The 17,715-nt window shown below is 36.5% G+C and overlaps 7 protein-coding genes across 7 annotated transcripts; 4 read left to right on the top strand and 3 right to left on the bottom strand. All coding sequences in view use genetic code 12, as the record gives it.

Moving 5' to 3' along the window:
* Positions 1-1,147: 1,147 nt before the first annotated feature.
* NOP14 (snoRNA-binding rRNA-processing protein) lies at positions 1,148-3,598 on the top strand (the record flags this gene model as incomplete). The annotated part of the gene is made up of 1 exon (XM_051817651.1): positions 1,148-3,598. One exon carries the CDS (start codon positions 1,148-1,150, stop codon positions 3,596-3,598), a length of 2,451 nt encoding a protein of 816 aa, XP_051669219.1.
* Positions 3,599-4,848: 1,250 nt separating this feature from the next.
* Positions 4,849-5,364, bottom strand: NCE102 (Nce102p; the record flags this gene model as incomplete). Its single annotated transcript, XM_051817650.1, has 1 exon — positions 4,849-5,364. The coding sequence occupies one exon, from the start codon at positions 5,362-5,364 to the stop codon at positions 4,849-4,851; it is 516 nt and encodes a 171-aa protein (XP_051669218.1).
* A 3,431-nt stretch (positions 5,365-8,795) lies between these two features.
* Positions 8,796-9,512, bottom strand: CANMA_005283 (uncharacterized protein; the record flags this gene model as incomplete). Its single annotated transcript, XM_051817649.1, has 1 exon — positions 8,796-9,512. The coding sequence occupies one exon, from the start codon at positions 9,510-9,512 to the stop codon at positions 8,796-8,798; it is 717 nt and encodes a 238-aa protein (XP_051669217.1).
* Positions 9,513-9,754: 242 nt separating this feature from the next.
* HGT4 (glucose sensor) lies at positions 9,755-12,007 on the bottom strand (the record flags this gene model as incomplete). The annotated part of the gene is made up of 1 exon (XM_051817648.1): positions 9,755-12,007. One exon carries the CDS (start codon positions 12,005-12,007, stop codon positions 9,755-9,757), a length of 2,253 nt encoding a protein of 750 aa, XP_051669216.1.
* A 1,360-nt stretch (positions 12,008-13,367) lies between these two features.
* On the top strand, positions 13,368-14,444 carry CANMA_005281 (ditrans,polycis-polyprenyl diphosphate synthase; the record flags this gene model as incomplete). Its single annotated transcript, XM_051817647.1, has 1 exon — positions 13,368-14,444. The coding sequence occupies one exon, from the start codon at positions 13,368-13,370 to the stop codon at positions 14,442-14,444; it is 1,077 nt and encodes a 358-aa protein (XP_051669215.1).
* A 1,099-nt stretch (positions 14,445-15,543) lies between these two features.
* On the top strand, positions 15,544-16,089 carry ARF2 (Arf family GTPase; the record flags this gene model as incomplete). The annotated part of the gene is made up of 1 exon (XM_051817645.1): positions 15,544-16,089. One exon carries the CDS (start codon positions 15,544-15,546, stop codon positions 16,087-16,089), a length of 546 nt encoding a protein of 181 aa, XP_051669214.1.
* An 838-nt stretch (positions 16,090-16,927) lies between these two features.
* On the top strand, positions 16,928-17,609 carry RPL35 (60S ribosomal protein uL29; the record flags this gene model as incomplete). The annotated part of the gene is made up of 2 exons (XM_051817644.1): positions 16,928-16,930; positions 17,250-17,609. The coding sequence occupies 2 exons, from the start codon at positions 16,928-16,930 to the stop codon at positions 17,607-17,609; spliced, it is 363 nt and encodes a 120-aa protein (XP_051669213.1).
* Positions 17,610-17,715: the final 106 nt, after the last annotated feature.

The raw sequence follows: 17,715 nt of genomic DNA, 5'->3' as shown, positions 1-17,715 counted from the left end.
CTTCTTTGCGGCCTTTCTATATGGGGCAGTGGTGTTCGGTGGTGTCTGGATGTAGTTGGTAAAAGGAAAGGCAGAGGATAAATAGTGTTGGTGAAAAGTAAAACCGCCTCTATGTTTTCTTGCAGGGCAGTAGCCAGAGTTGACTTTTCGCGACTAAAAAAAGTACAAGGGATGCAAGATAGGTTATTTGGAATTTGGTCTGTTGTTAAGTGGTGAATAAAGATTTTTAACTGCTATATCCCTGTGTCTTTTCGTCTTCTCCGAGTGAAATATGTAATGCGTATGTTGTTTTTGTTGCATCTTTTGAAAGAGGGATTAAAAAACAGAAAAAAGAAAATAGAAAATAGAAAAAGAAAATTTTGTGAAAGTATGAGAGTGTGTATGTGGTATGAGGCGTTGTCCGTTCGCCTCAAAGTTTTTCTCCGTGACGTAATAAATAGTTCTACTTCTACTTTCTATACATCCCCATCAGAAAGAAGCTTTGCTTTTGGAGCAAAGTTAATATCTTTCCAATTTACCCCAACACAGTTAATATTATCGGACTTGTCTATGTGTATTTCTCTGCATCTTCATGCTACTTGAGGCAGGTACAAGAGAGATTAACTTACTTACAAAGACTTTTCGCAAGAAATATGAAGCGAAGAAAAAAAGAAATTAAGGTATAGATGTCACAATAAGGAAACCTGCGACATAGAAGATATTATCGACATTGAAGAAACACTATCATAATGTAGATAAAGGAAAATCTTATAGGACGTAGAACCATAAAAGACAACTTAAATGTTGAGGTCATAGGGTCTACTACACTCTACCACTAATGATTTTCTCTCATCACACATACGTAAAAGCCGATACACTATATTTCAATTCATGTCTTGAAAGCTAAGCATCACACAATCACAAGTAACCCCCTGTCCTCTGGTACAAAAAAGTACATTTTCCAAACTCTCTAACAGAAAGCAAACATCACTCGACTAGATACACTAACTTATACTATCGCTTTTGCAACTTGAGTTTTTCATTTATATGTTTTGCAGCACATCACAGAATCGCTCTCTCATCGCCATCATCGCGAAATGAGAAAGAAAGTAAAAAAAAAAAAAAATCGTGCAAGAGGAGAGATTCCACACCCTACACATCAACAATCATGGCAGGATCACAGCTCAAGCAGTTGAAATCTGCTTTAAAGGAAAAGGGGCTCATTGGTCAGACAAACACAAATAAAAAGAAAAATGCCAAATCGAGAACATCAAGAAGAAATGAAGTTGATCGTGATTTACGACAACAAAATTTGCATGAAATTAGAGATCAATTCAACAAGTTTGATCAAAGAATTAATAGAACCAAACATGATATAACGATAGCCTCGAAGGATGGGTTTGTTAAAGTTGGATCTAAGCAGCATAATGCCGTCACAGTCAAAAATGGGGCCATGCAAAAACAAATGAAGATGCAGTATGACTTGGAAAAGCAGAAACGAGGCAGAATTGGAGGTGTTTTGGACAAGAGATTTGGTGAAAATGATTCTCACTTGTCTCAGGAGGAGAAAATGTTGGCGAGGTTTACCAAGGAGAGGCAGGCAGCAGCAGGTAGTGGGAACAAAAAGAAGAAAGGGTTGTACTCGTTGCAGAGTGATGATGAGGATGACGAGGATGAAGATGATGAGGAAGACGATGGTGGGTTCCAATTAACCCATTCAGGTCAAGCCTTGTCATTAGATGATGAGGACACAATCAAGTACGTCGATGAGGATCAAGTACAACAAGATGAAGCACCACCACGTAAGAAATCGAAAAATGAAGTAATGAAGGAAATTATTGCCAAGTCGAAATACTACAAGCAGCAAAGACAACAAACATTTGCCAAGACCCAGGATCAGATTGATGCATTGGATGACGACTTTGGTGACATTATGCAAGATTTAAGAACAGCTCAAGGTGCTGTTGCTAAACCAGCGTTTCTGCAAAAGGCACCCGAGGATATCGAGTATGATAGCAAGGTGCGTGAATTGACATATGATAGAAGAGCTGCCCCGGCGGATAGAACCAAGACAGAAGAGGAGTTGAAGCGTGAACATGAAGAGAAGATGAAGAAATTGGAACAAGACAGATTAAGGAGAATGGAGGGATTTAATGATCGTGAGGCTGAAGCAGATGACTTGGATGATGGTGATGGATTCTGGGGTGGTGATAGTGAAAATGAAGAGAACGGATTTAGTATAAAGAGTGATGGCGAGGAAGAGGAAGTGGATGAGGAAAAGTCAGACGATGAAAGTAGTGGTGCAGAGAACAAGGCAACTAGATCCAAACCTTCTTCGCATAAAGCGCAACCTGTCTTGATGCCTACTTCAATTGATGAATTCATTGAGCAAATGAAACCACTCGAGCTGAGTCAACAAGCCAGTCACATAAAAAAAATATGTGAAGCTTATAAACCGAATTTGGCAATGGGAAACAAGGAGAAAATGAATCAATTTGTATCTATTCTCTTTGAATACACCATGCACTTAATTGATAAATTGCAACCATTTGAATCTATTGTCAAGATTTTGAAAAATTTGGCAAATTCATATAACCAAGAACTTGTTGAACGTATGAGACGTTATCTTTCCGAGATTGAAACCAGGGTTCAAGGAGAGACAACTTTGAAACCGAGTGATTTAATGTTTTTTGTGATTGTGGCCATGTTGTTTTCAACTTCGGATCATTATCATTTGATTGTTACGCCTAGTGTCATTTTAATGAATCAAATCTTGAGTAATATCATTTACCATCCTCGTGATGTGCAGCAGTTGGCTCAGGGAGCTTTCCTTGTTGATGTATTGTTGCTGTATCAACGACTTTCTAAAAGATACGATCCAGAATTGGTCAATTTTATTGAACATCTGGTGTTGATGTTGATGCCAGAACCGGAAACGTTTGACATTCCCAAGCTTCTATCATTGGCTAATCCGTCAGTCAAGTTTGATCTACCTAAATCGACTAAATTTGAAAAAGATCATCTAATTTCAATCACGGACATTTACGCTACAATAACAAATAATGAGGAGGATGCATCTAAATTCAAATCAAAACTCCTAATCAAGCTCATTAACCTCATGGATAAGAGTGTTGGATTATGGCGTGATAAATCTTCCCTAATTGAACTTGTCAACTCGTACATCTCCCTACTCAAACACATCATCAAATACACCACCGTTGAACCAATCCCGCAACTCCTAACCAAATTCACCAACTTAGCCACCCAAGCCAATAAATCACGTAAACCATTGACTTTGCAACTGCATAAATCAATCGCCATTGCTACATATGCCCCCAAATTTGAAGAAAACTTCAACCCCGATAAGAAATCTTATGATGAGAATAAGGATCGTCAAGAATTGAGCAAGGTTAGACAACAATTGAAGAAGGAAAAGAAGGCGGCTTTGAAGGATATTCGATACGAGAATAGATTTGTTGCTAGGGAACAAATTGATGAGAAGAAGAAAATGTATGATGAATACCATCGTAAGATGGCCAATATCGTCAATACTATTCAAGCTGATGAAGGTGCCGAAAAGAATCAATATGAGCGGGAAAAGAAGAGACAAAGAAAGTGATCAATGTGAAGGAGGAGAATGTATCAATCCGATCCCAGTTGAGTAGCATGCCAAAATTTTTCTTTCATGCACATGACTTCATGAGACATCGGTCAACCCATTAAAGACCTATCTGAGCTAATGCCAAAATTCCGTCGACATGTACATGGAGCTAATCTATAAACAATAATTGGAGATCAAAAGTCTCAACCTTTATTCAGAGAATAATAAAACACCCATTTGGCTAGCAAATCACGTGCACATAGAATTAGTAAAATTGTTTAATAATCTCATTACAACATCTGTACACTATAATTACATTTCCTTATGAGGTAAAAATGCCAAAGACTTAACTACTTTCAGCCATGCATATATTTGCATATGTTCTTCTCTGTGTTTTAGGTCACGTATCAAGTATCTTCTTTGCTACATTTCTGAGTGGTTCTGGAACGTCCGGCATTAATCGGATTTCCCATGCCACTTTTTGTGTTATAGAGCAATAATGCTAAAATAAAAAAGGCTTTCAAATTTCTTGTCCTTCCTTCTCCCTTACCACTCAATTGCCGTTGTACTTAGTAGTAGAAAGAATAAGAAGATAAATTACTTTATACCTTAAAATGTAACCAAGTGTTATTTCAACAAGGAGTGTGTGAACTGGGTTCACTTGTAGGAATGAAGTCATAGGTTTTTCTGTTGATTAAAAAGAGAGATGAGAAATTTGCGAAACCACAACAAATCTTAAAAAAACCTCAAATGTTTCTGACTCCCAATCAATAAACCTATGTACTCTAATAGAAAAGACAATTCAAAAGTGATAATACCATGTATTGAAAAGAAGAATAACGGGAACAAAATATACTAAAATAAAAGACAACGTAGGTATAAAAATAAAAACATATTAACTAATAAAAGAAGGATAGGTTAGTGGAGTTGGTATTGGGTATAAATTAATAGCAAAATGGTTAATTGAAGGAGAAAGGAAGATTATACAACAATTGAAATTATGTCAATGTTGAAACTAGTCTTCTCTTCTCCCGGTAAAGCCACAGCATATATCTCATCTTTAATACTCTCCATAACCTCCTTTCTTCTTCTTCTTCTTCTTCTTCTTCTTCTTCTTCAATTTCTTTACTTTTTACTCATTCTCTGGTTCAACTAAGTTCAGTTCAGTTTAGCTTGATGGTATCTTTACATGATGGATGAATAGGTTTGTGGCATAAGTGTATTAATGTGCCAATTGTAGGTTTGTATTATGATATTTAAACTCAAACTTAAACTTGGGACATGGTTGGAACACCGGTTCTTGGAGCAGATCTCGAGTATTTAGAACCAAATAATCCACCCTTGAACAAACCAATAGCACTGAAAATACCAGAAGCAATGAAGATAAAAGCACTGAAATACAAAAATGCAGTTGAGGCTTGAGCCTTTCTACATCTACCACTTGAACCTTGGTTAATCTTGTTGTCGTCAAGGTAGTCTTGATTACTGCATGAATGTACTCTAATACCAGCAGCAATAGCACAAGCAGCAGCAAAAGTGAAGACAAAGTTCAAAAAGTCAAAAGTAAACAAAATCAATGGCCAGGCCAATGCTTCAATGAAAAAGGCAAATACACCGTAAATTGATGAAGTCAAAAGACCAAAAGCTGCTGCAAAAACAGCAAAGTTGATTTGAGGATTGTGTTGGGATACAGTGGTGGCGGCTAATGAACCAGTCAAACCAAGGGTAATAGCTAAAAATACAAAGTTAAAAGCTCTTAAAATAACGTCTCCGATAGCCAACATTGTAGATTATATAGTAGTAGTTTGGTGTTGTAGGGGTATTCCGGTATTAAGGTAGTTTATATTGTTGTTGTTGTTTTTGTTTCCAGTCAATTGGGTTAATAGTCAATTGATGATGTTATAAACGCAGTTGCGTGGTGGTTGTTAATACTAATATAAGAAATGATATTAAGTTGAAACAAATGAAAGGAAAAGGAAAAGAAAAACGAAAATGAAAGTAAGAGTTGAGAGAGAAGACAGGAGGAAAACAAGGTTTATATATATATATTACCTTCGGTAATAGCAATTATATTAAAAGTCCAATGGGATTGACCTAAAACGAAAAAAATAAAAAATAAAATAAAAAAATTTAATTTAATTAGACATAAAGAGTGTATGTGTATGGGTATGTGTGCTACTTAGGTAATCTAATTAATGTGTATATTTCCTTCTTTTCCTTCCATCAAAGCATTGTTCCAAAAAGTTGTTTTGGTTAAGCGCCAAAAGGGAAAGTATGACAAATGGTTTATCCTTTTTCTCTATTGTCTTTAGTTTTGTGTAGCACGTAGCAGCTTTTGGAAAAAGACAATGCTCGACGAATAAAAACAAACGACTGAGCGTCTAATACATAAATATCTCTATAGAAGCTGAAGGACCAATTGATAGCCCCCAGACCATTATCCGAAGTAGTAACTACTCTGTTGGTTTGTTTGCCCTAGGAGCTATTACTTTGGTGTTAAAACAGTTTTTGGTATATATCAGAAAATTAGAATTGTGTTGAATGAGTGTCAATATGGTTGTATGTGTATGTGTTTCTCCGTGTGTGTGTGTTTAAGCAGTCATTGTTTTTATCCACAAAGCATGATCACACTTTAACACAAAAATAAAAATAAAAATAAAAATTAAAAATAAAAATAAAAAGAAAGTAAGGAAGTGGATGATGACATAGTTCGGTAATGTGTGTAAAGGTTTTCTTAAAGGGTTAAAATATTAAAATATGTGGAAGCTCGGATCCTCCACTTGTTACACATCATACGGCATATCAGATATATGTACACCAATGTGATAGTAGTAGTACTACTACTAGCTTTATAAAAACTTTTGCTACTTGCGTCATAGTAGCAAATAAAGTAAAATGAATTATAAGAAGTGTCACTAACAGAGAATGAACAAAACACTAAGGAGCAATCGGGACAAGAATTGAATTGGAACAAAAAAACCGAACAATTAAAATTTTAAATTTTATTTTCTTTTTTTTTTTTATTATTATTCTCACATGATTTAAACCAAAAACCAAAAACCAAAAACCAAAAACCAAAAACTAACTCATTAATTAAAATCGGTGATAATATCCAAAAAATACATAATATAAACGCAATTTAAGGAATTTTATTTCCTTCAGCCGGTTGGCATAGATAGATAACGAAAGCCAGAAAAAAAAAATAAGGGGTGATCTAGTCATCCCCTTCCTTATTATATCAATGTACTCTTTTTCTTACTTTCTCTATGTTCTTCTTCTTTTTACAACAAGTGACTTTTGAGTGACCCGGCTAAACTAATGGTTGCGTTTTTTTTTTTTTTTAATTTTCCATTACAATCTTTTCCTTCTTTTATGCCGAAGGGTTGATTAAGGTTAGAAGAAAAAGGGCGGCTATTACATACATACACAGATACAGGAAATCTTTTATAAGAAAAGAGTAAGAGTCATGTGTCACTTGCTTTGGTATAATTTGAACTTTTGCTGCAAATGTGTACATCTTGCGCCGTTTTTTTGGTCCCTTTATCTTAAATACCTCATTATCTCCCATTTAGGAAATATGATCAATGGTTAATTTGACACAAGCGAGTAGATAGACACACAACTGTTGGATTGTTCCCTAATTTGTTCTTTCGCGGCCACATGCCCTTCTTCTTGTTGTTGTTGTTGTTGTTGTTGTTTTGGCTGCATTTGTTAAATTGAGCAATCTATATACGTAACACTCTTCTATTTGGTTCCACTTTCTTCTCTTACAGTTACAATTGTTTTTTATCATTGTTCTTTTGTTCTTATTTCAACTTTGTTCTACCTTTCTACTTTCGTCGTCTCAAGCTTCGCAAGGTAAATGTATCACCAACCCTCATTCAGCGTTTGTTGTTGTTGTTGTTGTTCTTCTCTTTCACTATTGTGTACAAGAGTAATTTGCGTTTACAGACAAAGTTTACAGTGTAAAACAAAATTGTTTCTTTGTGTATTTGATTATGTAATAGTTTTGATATTGACTCAATTGGGGCATTAGCTTTACGAATTAGGTAACTCTGTCTTTTTGTTTTTTGTGTGTTTTGCTGAGAGAGCTACCATGTCATATAAAAATAACAACAACAACGTAACAAAACAAAACAAAACAAAACACCTGAAATTCTTGATACTTAAGAAAAGCCCTTGTCCTTTTAGTATATATGCAATGGAATAGATGTACAAAAGAGACAGGACCACTTGACTAAAAATATTCGTAATCGACGCAGAACCACACTTATGCACACACAATTCCATTTCTTTCTTTTGTTGTTAGTTGCAAATTTCAAGTTTTCTGCTAAAAAGCCAAAGAGCTAAAGAGTGTTGCTAGTTTATTGTCAAAATACGTGTTTAGGGTAATTATCTTATACATCTACCCGATTCACCTAGAGGTTTTTCTATCTATATTTCATCACCCAAAGTTTGACTGTAGTAAAGAGACTTTAACATTGTTTGAATTATATCCACTTGAAACGGGTTGTAATTCAGTTCACGAGTCCTTTGTATATCATCTCTAGCTCCGAAAGTTTCGTCTTATAGGATGCCTTATGAACCACACACACTCCTCATTCAAATTGTTGGTTCTTCAACACTGTTTCAAAAAAACTAAAAACTTAGTACTCACAATTTGCAATTCCTAGAGAGTAAAGGAGTGTGTGAATTGTCACACTTATCTTTGCATTATCTAAAACTAACAAGAGAGGAAAGATCATTTTGAAATCATTACGCTTATTTTATTCGTATCAGTTCTGAAACCATTACAGAAACAAAAGTGTATTGTTGCAAAAATATATATATCTATATATAAAAGGAGGGGAACCAAAGGTCAACAAAAACGATTTACCAACCTAGACAAACGATGCCATTTTAAGTCATGAAAGATGTAACTACCCTGTCATGAAGCACAAATATTACGATAAACTTTTTAATAAACCAATTTTTTTTCACCCAACTTGAGGTTATACACGAGGTCTGTGATGCTTTGCAAAATCTGATTGAACTCGAAAATTCAGGTTGAATAACTCTCTGTTATTGAATTGCTTCATTTCACTTTGCCTTCCTCGTTAATTCTTTTAGTTCTTTTTGATGAACTTTCCTCATTAAGCTCCCTTCCACTTCCACCAAAAATTTGCATCTTAGTCAAATCATGCATCCTTCTCACCCTCTCCTCTCTCCCACTTCTTCATTTCTTTTCAATATGCTCTTTAAAATACTTGGCCACTTTCTCATCAACACTAACTTGAACCGGTGTCTGACCATCATCATTCTCAACATTGACATCAGCACCACCTTCATCAACGAGTAAAATCGCGGCATCTGCATGCCCTTCAGCTAATGCATGATGCAAGCTCGTCCACCCATAATTATCCTTGGCATTGACATTGACTTTACCCGTGTGCAACAATTGTTTAATAATACCAATTGATCCAATTGATGCGGCACGGTGTAATGGCGTAAACCCCTTTTTATCCTTGACTCGACACGAACAGTTGAATTCTTCAATTAGGACTTTCACATAAGATGAATGCGTTTTCGATATTGCTAAATGTAATGCCGTTGTACCCTGATTTGTTTGGGCGTTGATGTCGGGTTGTGGATCAACGTGCATGAGTAAGTTGAGGATCTCGATGTTGCCAATTGACGCATTGATATGAAGTGGTGTCCATCCCGATGCGTCTACTAAATCATCAATATCGGTTCCTTTTGGTAATTGGCCAAGTATGAATTGGACCAAGTCGTTGTTGTTGATGGAAACGGCCCAGTGTAGTGGCGTACGATCATCGTCATCTTTTGAAATTGTTGCTGATGATGGCTGGGGATTCTCTGAAATTAATTGCTTGGCTAAGTTGATGTTGTTGTCTTTGATTGCAGTCTGGATTGGGAATTGGTCTGAGCTCATTGTGTAAATGGTGAAATATCCTTTTGTTGAATTGAAGCAACGTTGTTTGCTCTGGGTTTAATTTTGTGGGCAAAATTCCACAAAACAAGAACACAGAAAACAGCAGATCAATCCACTACAACATTAACTCAAAATACATCCTTTTATATTATAAATCTAAATTTTCCTATTTAATAGAGAACTGAATTTTACTTTTCATAAACAAACTTGTCCCATTGGTTTTGCTTTACTCTTTTTACCTCTCATCTATTTCCCTCGTCATTACCATCTCCTTCATGATCAGCATCCTCACCCTCATCTTGATCAGCATCGGAGCCAGAGTCTGAGTCCGAGTCAGAATCAGAATCAGAATCCGATGGAGGCTGGTCAAAAAATGGCGCTGCTATGATTGTAGTCTGCAACCCATTCATTTCAGTTACGTCGCCACTGCAATCTAAATTTCCATGGTGACCTTCGCCAGGAAGGTAACCATGGTCCATTGAGTTAAACTCTTGGCCATTATGGTAACCACTATTACTATTATTGATTGACGATGAGATCTTGCGCACAAGATTGGCTGAGTTGGAATAGTGTTGAGAATAATCGCGTTTCAACGACTCCAAATATTCTTGATAATCATTGCTAACATTGGATGCGTGGGCAACAGATCTTGAGGAATTAATTGATGAAATACCATTGGAAGCCATCGATTGTTTGCGTAGTTGCATGCCTAGGTTTTTCTCATCCAGGGCGTTGGATGTTGAAGGGGTTCTATCGTACCGATGGACAGAGGTGATTGTGTCTGACTTGTTGCGAAGAGTTGCATGGTGTTGCAGATTGTCGTCGCTATCATGGTGTTGGTGTATCATGAGATCAACATCATCGTCGTCGTTATACTTTTCATTCGGAGTCAATTCGTTTGATGTCGTCGATGGTGGTTGCTTGGCACTAATTGGGTTATAGTCGTCGTCCAATTGGTCGTAGTTAATCTTTGTTGATTTGAACTTCTTTGATACTCTTGCATTAGCGCAATGAGCATACATGTAATCAACTTCCTCCAACTTCAATCCTTTGGTTTCATAAACAGTAAAATAAACAAACACGGTACCCAATGCATTCAAACTGCCCCAAATGAAAAATATCTTGCCACCTAATCTGGCAGTACGTGAACCAGTATCAATCAAATAAGGGGTTATGTATGCAAATACAAAGTTGACCAACCAGTTTGTGGCTGCTGTTAATGCAACACCCTTTTGTCTAATGGAGATACCATATATGTCCGAGCACAAGGCCCATGCACATCCACCCCAAGTACTGGCAAAAAATAGAATAAACACACACGAGAATGAAACACATAGGATAGCATTTACATGTTGCTGTTCAACGCTGACTCCAGCTATCGCTATTATGAAATTAGATGCTGCCATGCCGATACCGCCCCAAAATAACAACGGCCTTCGACCAACAGTATCAATCAAGATTATACCAGGAACTGTAAACACCACATTGACAATATATGTAATCAATGACATGATGTAAAAATTTTTGACACCAGCAGAACTGAAAAAGTTTACTCCATAGTAGAAGATAAAGTTGACACCCGAACACTGTTGGAAAAACTGGACTCCTATCCCAGTAAACATCCTCAAACCTTGTTTGTGTCTACCTCCACCGCTCCTAAAACAGTCAAGAATTGTGGTTTTACCAAAAGAGCGCTCATAATCGTAATTAGCCTTTATTTCCACCAATTCCTCCACCAAGCATTCATCGTCTTCAGGCAACCGCCGTAGTTTGCAAAGTGAATAAAGCGCCTTTTCCAAATTATCCTTCTGTACGTAGTACCGCGGGCTTTCCGGTAAAAACAACATACCGGTAGACAAAACCAATGCCCATAAAAATTGAATTCCAATAGGTATCCTATACGACCCCGAATTTGAAATCTTTCGCGTCCCTTGACATACAGCACTGGCAATCAAGAGACCCCAAGTGATGGCCCATTGATAAGTAAACACAACTGAACCTCTAACCCACTTGGGAGATGCCTCGGCTTGATACAAAGGCACAATAGCTGATAGTATTCCGACTGAGATTCCCAGGACAAGCCGTCCCACACTAAGCAACGCAATCTCAGTTGAGCTGATTTGCAAGATATTTCCTATATTAAAAATGATCCCAGCACTTAAAATGATTGAAAATTTTCTTCCGTAGTTATCAGAAATTAAAGGAGCCACCAAGGCTCCAAAAAACGTCCCCAACGACAACGAAGCAACAACTATAGCCCGTTCATGAGTGGCAAATCCAGTATGATTACTTGGAAAATGAGTGTACACATATGGCATCTCTAGTAGATCGTTGATCAATCCAGTATCGTATCCATACATGAATCCACCCACTGCCGCCACAAGACCTACAAAAAAGGCCGAGTTTGATGAACTCTTCTGTCGCATCTTTCGATAGTACTCCTCTTCTATCGTATTGTCATACAATAGCTGATCTATGTATGACCAAAGCTTCATTATGTAATGTTAAGTGTTACCTCAATATATATATGTTGTTTTATAGATCAAGGGGCGTGCGGTGTGTATGTGTTATATTGACATTAGTTTTGAAAAAGGTGTATCTGTAATAAAGTATAAGATAGGTCTTTTGTTTGGTGGTCTGTAGATATAGAATAGTGTAGGTTGTTGTGTATTAGTAGTAGTACTCCCTGTTAGTGTAGGTAGTCTATTGGCTGTAGATATATATATTTTGGTTTCCTGGGGTTTATAATTTTGATGATTGTTTGTCCTTATAAAAAATTAATTTTTTCTTTTTTTCTTTTTTTTTTTTCTTTTTATTGTTCTCTTAATCCGTAAAGAGAGATCAAATAACCCAACCCTCTGTATATAAGGATTCATATAAAAAATGGAAGCAAAAAGGTAATACTTTTTCAAAAAGCAAGTATAGCCAAAGTTCTATCAATTGATAAGTTACATCTACTACGTCCCTGTAATGTATGCAAAGTATTTGACATAACACTCTGCTTTTGTCTTTTATTTTCTTGCCTTCGTTTTACTTTAGAAAAGTTTAATTAAAGTGGAGACAATTTTTTTAATGCTTTAGTGTCCCTGTTTGTATTTTACTTCTCATTTTTCTTTTTTCTTCTGTTGTTGTTGTTGTTGTTGAGTCCGGTTTCGCCTTGAACTTTAATTTTCGATCCGACCCAAAGCGGCTCTAAATGTTCCTTCTTCTTTTTGTTTTTTTTTTTCGCCGCTCCAAACTTTGCCATGTGTGTATGGAACTCTACTATAGGCGACGCATTAGCACTATTTTCTTTAAAGACTCATTTTATCTTCTAGTGACTCGATTATGTATGCTTTATGTATGCTTTATACTTGCTCTTTGGTGCATGCCTAAGTAGGTTGAAGTTGCCTTGTGAACTATATTCTTGTTTTAGTTTTAATTGGTTGCAAAAAAAATGTACCTTCTCTAGGAAAACTTTTAGATAAAACTACGACATGGGACATTTAGCTGACTTTGATATTTCTAAAATCAGTATAGAAGGAGTATAACTGCCACATTTCATCATACGAAGAAACTACTTTCTGGTGAAATGACTTACTTGGGAGTAATGTCTCCTACTACTGCTTCAATCACCCATATTTCTCAATTACTTACATCTGTAAATAGATGTGATATCATCTTACACTCCATCGAATACCTCAACATTAAAGCTGTACTTTTCCCTTTCGTTACTTTTGCTTCACTCTTGCAACCTCAGAAGGGAGTGAGAAAGTAAGAAAAGAAAGAATTCAAAATGCGGAAAAATATTGTTCTTTTTTTTTTTACAACAGACAGATACGTATCATCAAAGAGACATACACCCACATTCTCCTCATGTCAGCATTGAAATCACCAAAGATCGTTGAAGACGTGAGACTCAACAACAATGGAGAAGTAAAGTTGAAGGATGTCACCAACGAAGTAAAGTCGAGACAAAAAATTACCAAAAACGATGTGACCAAAGCACCACCCAGTACAGTTCGAACCGTCAACATCTTTACCATATTGGTCCAACTTGTACACCGTTTTTTCACTGTTGGATTGATTGCGCAGGGAGCTTCAGCTACTAGCTTGGTCATGTACTACATCAATCATTTGATTCTTCTCAATTTGTTCTTTACCATTGCCATTTACAAAAACATATTGTTTATGTACCGCAAAATATATTTGAAATTTCTTACTTTGACATACTATCCAAATAAGTCACCACAAGTGATCAGAGATGATGTTAACCAGTTGTCAAAGATTCCCAAGTCTGTGTCTTGCATCTTGGATTTGAAAGATGATGACGATGAAAACGGCGGGAAAGATGGATTGTACAATCAAATAAGTGAATTGGCTGCTTGGAATGTCAGTGCCGGCATCACTAGATTGGTAATTTACGAGTACACCGGGTCTATAAACCAAAGTAGCGATTCGCTTATTGATTTAAGTAAAGTCATTACTCGGAATTTGATTTCTTATTTTGGATCGGAAGCAATCCCTACATTTTCATTAAAGATCCCTCATAAAAATTTGATCTTGTATAGTGACGAATCTGTTAGTCTATCATCTACTGAAGCACCAAGAGACACGTCAGTTGATTTGGAGATTGATTTGCTAAGCAGAGTTGACGGAAAGCCAACTATTGTTGAATTAACCAAAACAATGAGCGAGTTGGCAGTAAACAAGGAATTGTCGGTGAATGATATAACCATTGAATTGATTGACGAGGAGTTAGCCGAGTTGGTTGGACCAGAACCTGACTTGTTGATTTCGTTTGCACCTTCATTAAACTTGGAAGATTACCCCCCTTGGCACATCAGATTGACTGAAATTTACTGGGAACCTGAGAATAAGGAAGTCAACTATGCCGTTTTCATTCGTGCTTTGAAGCAATTTGCTCAATGTAAAGTGAATGCAGGTAAGTGAAGTGGCGTTGTTCGGTTACGAGGGAGAGAAGAGAGGGGGAGGGTTGCTTGTTTTGCTAGAAGATAGATTCGCCGCAAAAGCCTAGTTTTCAGTTTTAATTCTTTGCATCTTATAGATTTAGCCGTACGGGTTCGAGCATATAACTATTTATTTATTCAGGGTTGGGCTATTTAATATATAGAAGAGGTTTTGTAACTTAAATGTAGAGCATTGTCAAGACAGACGCGTCTGTTAGGTAAGAAATGTAAGACACACACGCAAAGTAATTTGCAGCTTGAACAAGTAGAGAGGTACACTTTCCACGCTGATTCCTTTCCAGTTATGCCCTTCTGTTAGCTCCCGCGACAAGTGTTAGAGCAATCAAATGTTACACATTTGTTTAATCCGAGTCTGTTCGTAATTGGTAGCACTATCTCAATAGAAATAAGAAACTTTGATTTGTTGTTTTTGTCTCTTTAATAATTTGGCATAGTCACACTACCTTTACCGAAAACAATGAGTGTCGCATTACCAAAACTGGTATCTGGTTTACTCTTACAACGGGTCAAAATTACGGTGTTATGCAATAAGTATACTCACTTCAGTCGCGTGCCTACTTGGGGAGGGGGTAAAGCGAAATATGTTTTTAGTGTTTAATGGGTTTGTTCTATACACTTATAACCATATATAAACAATAGTGACCAAAGTTTTGTGTGTCGGAATCAAAAAAAGTTTGCCATTCTTTCAATTTTTTTTTCTTTCTCTCTTTTTCCTTTCAGGTCAACGAAATCAGTTTTTCAAACAAACCACGTATCAAAAAAATTAATACAAATACATTCTCCCACTCTCCCACTCTCACCAATCCAACATCATCATACTGAATAAACTAGAAGACCACACTTCATCAATCAATCAATTAACCATCCGAGTGAACAGAACCAACAGAGACTACACATTTCATTTTAACTGTATCTTTTAACAACTACTACCGTTTTCACTCCTATTTTGTTTTTGTTATAACTATCAACAAGCTAAAAACACACACACACACATATATATACACATACTACATTTTCTTTTTACTTCTTGAAAAAAATCATCATATCATAATACGTACATCATGGGTTTATCATTTTCAAAATTATTTGCCAATCTTTTTGGGAACAGAGAAATGAGAATTTTAATGGTTGGTTTGGATGCTGCTGGTAAAACCACCATATTGTATAAATTGAAGTTGGGTGAAATTGTCACCACTATTCCAACCATTGGTTTCAATGTTGAAACCGTTGAATACAAGAACATCTCTTTCACAGTGTGGGATGTCGGTGGACAAGATAAAATTAGACCATTGTGGCGTTATTATTTCCAAAACACACAAGGTATTATTTTCGTTGTAGACTCCAACGATAGAGACCGTATTGCTGAAGCTAGAGAAGAATTACAACAGATGTTGAATGAAGATGAATTGAGAGACGCATTATTGTTGGTTTTCGCTAACAAGCAAGATTTACCAAATGCAATGAATGCTGCTGAAATAACTGAAAAATTGGGCTTGCATTCCATTAGACAAAGACCATGGTACATCCAAGCTACCTGTGCTACTACTGGTGACGGTTTGTACGAAGGTTTGGAATGGTTATCGACCAATTTGAAGAAGTCAGGATAAACAGATGAAAAAGAGAATATTATTTTTGAAACGGGGTTTTTGATTTCAAAGGAAACCAAAAAACCTTATTAGCATCTACTCTCTCGTCCTATTTTTATCCATTGTCTAGTATTTACTATGTGTATCTTTTGATCAAATACTGTATAATAAACAAGTTCAACATTGTATTAGACAGAGTATCCTCTAATCTGATCTGGCTAGCGGGGTAGAAATTTGAGAGATCTCAAGACGTGTCTGATTTGAGCCAACTGGGGTGCATAAATGGCCCTCCACGCGCGTCTGAACTTTCACAGAACGAGCTAGTTGAACCAGTCGCACATCTCAATGGCATGCTAAAGTCTTCTAATTAGAGCCGAGTGTAGAGATTATCAGATAACTACTTTTCCAAAGTGCAAAAAAAAACAAGCCGAGGATACCAGTCACATCTAGTAACAGACTATATAAACTGGAGATCTATACTATAATACAACCTTGCAGGGGATTATGAATATGCAATCACCCATTGAAAACCACTCTAAGAGCAAAGTACATTTGCAAGGCTGATACAAATCGTATCTAGAAGTATGTCTTGTGAGTTTATTTTAACAATACCCAGTGGTTTCTTTTTCTTATTTTCTTCGGTTGCTAACAAAAATACTTTGCACGTGCAAACTGTAAAAATTAGGGCTTTATCAAAAGCATTCTTTTTTCCTCTCTTTCTCTCTCTTTCGCACTAACAAAAATCCATAGTCGCACTCTCGTAACTGTGCAAAACACTAAAATAAAATTTTCAGACTTTATCAAAGGAAAGGTTCACCTTCGTCATCAACGTTCAGTTCATTAAAAATACACATACACAATGGTATGTTATTGATCCATATACACATGGGGAGAATAGTAAACGACACGAGAAAACTGATGCAAGGGAAAGGGCATCTTGGAATAACACGGGAAGGAGCGTATTACTGCCCAAACAGTCATCGAAACGCAGACCAAAAGACAGATTCAACGTAACCCATGCAAAACCATTTGTCACCAAAGACCAATCATGCCCAAGAGATATCATACATCCACAAGCCCCAAGCAGACCATGCAGTTCCTCGATGTCTCTTGTTCTCTTCCCTCCCCTACTGTACAAACAAAATGTATCAAATTTACTAACTCATCACCCTTTAATTTAGGTCGCCGTTAAAACTTTCGAATTAAGAACTAAATCCAAGGAACAATTAGAAGAACAATTGGTTGAATTGAAAAAAGAATTAGCCAACTTGAAGGTTCAAAAATTGCAAAGACCAAGTTTACCAAGAATCCACATTGTTAGAAAAAACATTGCTAGAGTCTTGACCGTCATCAACTTGAACCAAAGAGAAAATGTTAAAGCTTTCTACAAGGGTAAGAAGTACCAACCAAAGGACTTGAGAGCCAAGAAGACTAGAGCTTTAAGAAGACAATTGACCAAGTTTGAAAAATCACAAGAAACTGATAAAGCTAGAAAACAAAGAATCACTTTCCCACAAAGAAAGTTTGCTATCAAGGCTTAAATTTATGAGAGATGAAATAAATTAGGGGCTACGTTTGCATACTAATGGAGTGATGTGGTGGTTTTGTTTCTAGATGATGGATGATGAACTTGAGAGAGGTAATTCT

The sequence above is a fragment of the Candida margitis genome, assembly GCF_024628925.1.
Source record: "Candida margitis strain CBS 14175 chromosome Unknown scaffold5, whole genome shotgun sequence".
Lineage (NCBI taxonomy): Eukaryota > Fungi > Ascomycota > Pichiomycetes > Serinales > Debaryomycetaceae > Lodderomyces > Lodderomyces margitis.
This window is presented reverse-complemented; position numbering and strand designations above follow the sequence as displayed.